Source organism: Sphaerodactylus townsendi, linkage group LG02 (genome assembly GCF_021028975.2).
Source record: "Sphaerodactylus townsendi isolate TG3544 linkage group LG02, MPM_Stown_v2.3, whole genome shotgun sequence".
Classification (NCBI taxonomy): Eukaryota; Metazoa; Chordata; class Lepidosauria; order Squamata; family Sphaerodactylidae; genus Sphaerodactylus; species Sphaerodactylus townsendi.
In genome coordinates, this window is record NC_059426.1 from 109,830,212 (window position 1) to 109,836,205 (window position 5,994).

The 5,994-nt window shown below is 59.1% G+C and overlaps 1 protein-coding gene across 1 annotated transcript; it reads right to left on the reverse strand.

Moving 5' to 3' along the window:
* Positions 1–959: 959 nt before the first annotated feature.
* LOC125426472 (basic proline-rich protein-like) lies at positions 960–2,132 on the reverse strand (the record flags this gene model as incomplete). The annotated part of the gene is made up of 1 exon (XM_048484772.1): positions 960–2,132. A coding segment is annotated over one exon (1,173 nt), but the record flags the coding sequence as incomplete, so codon positions are not given.
* Between the last annotated feature and the right edge of the window lie 3,862 nt (positions 2,133–5,994).

Sequence of the window (5,994 nt, forward strand, 5' to 3'; positions counted from 1 at the left end):
GGTGGGGGGGGGGGGGGGTGGGGGGGGGGGGGGGTGGGGGGGGGGGGGGGTGGGGGGGGGGGGGGGTGGGGGGGGGGGGGGGTGGGGGGGGGGGGGGGTGGGGGGGGGGGGGGGTGGGGGGGGGGGGGGGTGGGGGGGGGGGGGGGTGGGGGGGGGGGGGGGTGGGGGGGGGGGGGGGTGGGGGGGGGGGGGGGTGGGGGGGGGGGGGGGTGGGGGGGGGGGGGGGTGGGGGGGGGGGGGGGTGGGGGGGGGGGGGGGTGGGGGGGGGGGGGGGTGGGGGGGGGGGGGGGTGGGGGGGGGGGGGGGTGGGGGGGGGGGGGGGTGGGGGGGGGGGGGGGTGGGGGGGGGGGGGGGTGGGGGGGGGGGGGGGTGGGGGGGGGGGGGGGTGGGGGGGGGGGGGGGTGGGGGGGGGGGGGGGTGGGGGGGGGGGGGGGTGGGGGGGGGGGGGGGTGGGGGGGGGGGGGGGTGGGGGGGGGGGGGGGTGGGGGGGGGGGGGGGTGGGGGGGGGGGGGGGTGGGGGGGGGGGGGGGTGGGGGGGGGGGGGGGTGGGGGGGGGGGGGGGTGGGGGGGGGGGGGGGTGGGGGGGGGGGGGGGTGGGGGGGGGGGGGGGTGGGGGGGGGGGGGGGTGGGGGGGGGGGGGGGTGGGGGGGGGGGGGGGTGGGGGGGGGGGGGGGTGGGGGGGGGGGGGGGTGGGGGGGGGGGGGGGTGGGGGGGGGGGGGGGTGGGGGGGGGGGGGGGTGGGGGGGGGGGGGGGTGGGGGGGGGGGGGGGTGGGGGGGGGGGGGGGTGGGGGGGGGGGGGGGTGGGGGGGGGGGGGGGTGGGGGGGGGGGGGGGTGGGGGGGGGGGGGGGTGGGGGGGGGGGGGGGTGGGGGGGGGGGGGGGTGGGGGGGGGGGGGGGTGGGGGGGGGGGGGGGTGGGGGGGGGGGGGGGTGGGGGGGGGGGGGGGTGGGGGGGGGGGGGGGTGGGGGGGGGGGGGGGTGGGGGGGGGGGGGGGTGGGGGGGGGGGGGGGTGGGGGGGGGGGGGGGTGGGGGGGGGGGGGGGTGGGGGGGGGGGGGGGTGGGGGGGGGGGGGGGTGGGGGGGGGGGGGGGTGGGGGGGGGGGGGGGTGGGGGGGGGGGGGGGTGGGGGGGGGGGGGGGTGGGGGGGGGGGGGGGTGGGGGGGGGGGGGGGTGGGGGGGGGGGGGGGTGGGGGGGGGGGGGGGTGGGGGGGGGGGGGGGTGGGGGGGGGGGGGGGTGGGGGGGGGGGGGGGTGGGGGGGGGGGGGGGTGGGGGGGGGGGGGGGTGGGGGGGGGGGGGGGTGGGGGGGGGGGGGGGTGGGGGGGGGGGGGGGTGGGGGGGGGGGGGGGTGGGGGGGGGGGGGGGTGGGGGGGGGGGGGGGTGGGGGGGGGGGGGGGTGGGGGGGGGGGGGGGTGGGGGGGGGGGGGGGTGGGGGGGGGGGGGGGTGGGGGGGGGGGGGGGTGGGGGGGGGGGGGGGTGGGGGGGGGGGGGGGTGGGGGGGGGGGGGGGTGGGGGGGGGGGGGGGTGGGGGGGGGGGGGGGTGGGGGGGGGGGGGGGTGGGGGGGGGGGGGGGTGGGGGGGGGGGGGGGTGGGGGGGGGGGGGGGTGGGGGGGGGGGGGGGTGGGGGGGGGGGGGGGTGGGGGGGGGGGGGGGTGGGGGGGGGGGGGGGTGGGGGGGGGGGGGGGTGGGGGGGGGGGGGGGTGGGGGGGGGGGGGGGTGGGGGGGGGGGGGGGTGGGGGGGGGGGGGGGTGGGGGGGGGGGGGGGTGGGGGGGGGGGGGGGTGGGGGGGGGGGGGGGTGGGGGGGGGGGGGGGTGGGGGGGGGGGGGGGTGGGGGGGGGGGGGGGTGGGGGGGGGGGGGGGTGGGGGGGGGGGGGGGTGGGGGGGGGGGGGGGTGGGGGGGGGGGGGGGTGGGGGGGGGGGGGGGTGGGGGGGGGGGGGGGTGGGGGGGGGGGGGGGTGGGGGGGGGGGGGGGTGGGGGGGGGGGGGGGTGGGGGGGGGGGGGGGTGGGGGGGGGGGGGGGTGGGGGGGGGGGGGGGTGGGGGGGGGGGGGGGTGGGGGGGGGGGGGGGTGGGGGGGGGGGGGGGGGGGGGGGGGGGGGGGTGGGGGGGGGGGGGGGGGGGGGGGGGGGGGGGGGGGGGGGGGGGGGGGTGGGGGGGGTCTGTCTATCATCTCTGTCTGTCTGTCTGTCTGTCTGTCTGTCTGTCTGTCTGTCTGTCTGTCTGTCTGTCTGTCTGTCTGTCTGTCTGTCTGTCTGTCTGTCTGTCTGTCTGTCTATCTATCTATCTATCTATCTATCTATCTATCTATCTATCTATCTATCGGGTTTTATATACCGCCCTACCCCCGAAGGCTCTGGGTGGTACATGACATAACTTCACAACAGCATACAACTAAAACCCATTGAGATTGTGTTAATTTTAACAAGAAACTTCAATTGGAGGAACTGATGTTCAAAAACAAAACAAAACAAAAATCATGTGATTCATTTTAAAGACCAACAACAAAACATTGTGTAAGCTTCCAAGTTCTCGAACATTTTTCATCAAGCTACATGTTAGAACATTCCTGAAAATAACTATTAAAGAGAGAGAGTCTTCATCTAGGTAATATGACTCGGGATTACACTATTCATATGAGTTTCTTGCCCACATCTCTAGGTGATACTATTACCTGGTTGCCATTGACTCTTTATCTAGTTAATCAAAGGAAAGTAATCTGTAGTGTGATTAAAACAATCACTACCATATTTTGTTTCCATATCCCAGATATAGATATCAGTCTTGGTGTACATTCAGGTTTATTAACTTTAACAGCACAATCACAGCTTACAACATTACTTGCCTCCCATTTTAGTATGGATTCCCTAATGGGCTACCCAGCAGGTTTGCCAGTGCTTGATCAATCCTGCTCTGGTGCAAGGCTGAGCAGTCACTCTTCACTTAACTTTGCCTGTGCACCTGACTGTCCTGAATGATTATGTCCATGATTCCCCTATACCAGGGGTAGGGAACCTGCGGCTCTCCAGATGTTCAGGAACTACAATTCCCATCAGCCTCTGTCAGCATGGCCAATTGGCCATGCTGGTAGGGGCTGATGGGAATTGTAGTTCCTGAACATCTGGAGAGCCGCAGGTTCCCTACCCCTGCCCTATACCAATAAGCATGTGGGTTCAGGTAATGACGGGCAGCAGTATGAAAGCTGTGGTCAGTCAGCCTGAAGTGTTTGGTTCAGTTACTTTTCACATCCTTAAATACTTCAAGGTACTTGTGAATCTAATTAACTTGAACTGCTAACCCACATGAATCCTGCCAGACCTCAGTAAGGATGTAACCAGTCTTCATTAAGACCAGGCCTAATCAACGATAAGTTCATTACAAATGAGGAAAAGGCATTCTTTCAGCCAATTTTGAGAACCCAAACAAATAAATAAAATCCAACCCCCACCCACCCTGGTCCTGCTCATCTCAAAATGAGCAGCTGATCCCATGCTGCAGTATGAAAGAGTAGGTACCGCAGCTTTGTCAGAAAATTGATGGCCTGGCTGGGGAAAAGGACATTACAGTCTGTTTTTGTTTGTATTCAGCCTGACTGAGCGTTTTGAGGAAACTTACACTTTGCACTCTCTTTTATGTTACTTTGGTTGTTCTTGTTGGCTAAACTTCAGAAATATATTGTCCTGCTTTTGGAAGAGGAGTGAAACAGAACAGTGGTCCTAAAACAAAAGGAAGGCACTGAATTTCCATCTGTTCTTGGCTTGTTACATTAGTTTTATACTTTTAACTGGATAATTCTATTTTCTGTTCTTTTTTTCTACCTGGAATGCCAAAGCTTCAATGGTCCACACAACACCACACAATCTGTTCAGATCTGTTTATAATTTTTTACAGGATGTAGACAAGAAACTTCAGGATTACAACCTGAAATAATTCCCTACTCCTTCTGTTTTTAATTTTTTTTATTTAAATATCCAGCCTGATAGAAAGTTCTGGACAACTTGGCAGTTTACACTTTCGTTTGGTTGGTCCTATTAAAATGCATTATGTAACTTTCGGTTTGAGTTATTTGCTTTAGACCTCTCATGTGATAATAAATATTGATATGAAAATTACAACAACAAAAGCGGAAGAATTTGAATGCAAATAGATTTTTTTTTGCTGGATTTAACCCCAAATATATTGGCCTGATATAGTAGAATGTGAAACAAATCTTGCCATGAACAAATCCAGTTTTACAGTTTTTCAGGATATTAAAAAAGGAAATATTCTATTTTGGATAATGATGCTTCATTTTCTATCACTGTGCCATAGAAACTACAACTTCTGCAGGAAGGAACACACTACTAGTACCTTTTTGGTGAAGTGATAGAAAAGAAAGGGAATGAGGGGATCTTCACTATTATTCCTTTTGAGATATTAAAATCTGGAGCACACATGTAAGTAAACTGAAATAATTATTTCAGTTCATGTGCAGTGTTAAAATATGTTCCTTAATTTCTTTCCTTTTATAAGTTTATTGGTTTTATCTTATTGTATATTTTATTTTATTGTAGCTCTTTTATTAATATTGTTTTATGTTATGTTCGTGATATTGGAAAAAAATCATGAATAATTGCAGTGTGTGTGTGTGGAGGATGTTGGTGGTTAATGAAAGGCCCTTGTAAATTCTACAACATCCAGCTGGATCATTTGAAAAATTGATTCTTTCTTTCCTTTAAATATGTATATTCTATTTTTTTTCAAACAAGCTTATTACAGCTCACATTAATGAAGTCATTTGCCAGCATCAGACTGAGACCTAAAAGTTAGTTGGCCTGACAAGCAGTTATACAAAGTGAGAGTCCTCCCCAAGCCAGTAAGCTGTAAAAGGGTATGACTGGAGAAATGCTGTGCACAGAAATACCAGTCTTGGCCAACACTGCTTTAGTGTGAAGAAGGACAAAAGTTATCTTAAGAGGCATCTATCAAGAGTGGAGAAATGTCAGGTTTATATAATATTATACTTTATGGGCAATATTCTAGCAGAGGAACAATGTTTGTCACGAAAATAATCAGGAGGCTCATGGCACCACACTGATCACCAAATTTATATTCTGGCACAAACCTTTGTGGACTAAAATCAGCTCCAGCCCTGGCAACAAGGTAGGAGGCAAGTCCCAGTAAGTACAGTGGCTGATAGCAGGGGTTTTAAGGTCAAAGTTCAATGTCACAGTCTAGGTTTTGGTAACACAATCCAAAGGCAGTCTGAGTTCCAGGGCTAGGCTATATATTCCAAAGACAGAGTCTGAAAGCAGTTCAAAGGTCAGGTAATAAGAATGAATACAAGGCAGATCAGGTGATGGATGGGTTTAATCAGCAATGCTACAAGCAATTTAATCCTACACTAACTGCAGCCTTTCTGCAGCATTATATAGAGAATTCCCCTACAGGTGCCTCTGGGTCCCATGTTAGGCTCTTTCTACAAGCTAAGTCAGCACATCTACTTATGAGTAGTATTGGGCTGCAGATCTTGTGGTAACTTATCTTGTTTATAATTTCCTTAGCAGAGGGGAGGGTTCAGTGCATGCTTGAATTTGTCATGGACCATCCCCTGCGATGAGTCTTCAGAGGATGAGCAAAGCAATGAGTCTTCAGAGGATGAGCAAAGTCCAGTAAGTCCAGACCAGGTTGAAAACCAACAACAGCTGGACTTGGAGCAGCCAGGGCCCCTGCAGGCTTTACAGGGTGAACAACATCCAGGTCAAAACTCAGAGCCAAAAGTGCCTGCAAAAGCAGGCCATGCATCCAGCCCTGCTCCATCTGTAGAGACTCAAGCATCTAGCTCACCTGAGTCCACATGTCAGCAAAGGCAGACATATAGGGAGTTGTTGCATGTTAACCAAAGAAGGGTGTGCCTGCTAGTTCAGAGAAGGCACCTTCTGCAGCAGGGGAAGACAGAGTCTTCACAGGATGAAGCCTAACAAGCTGGTTTACAGAATATCCCAGCCTTGATGCTACAAA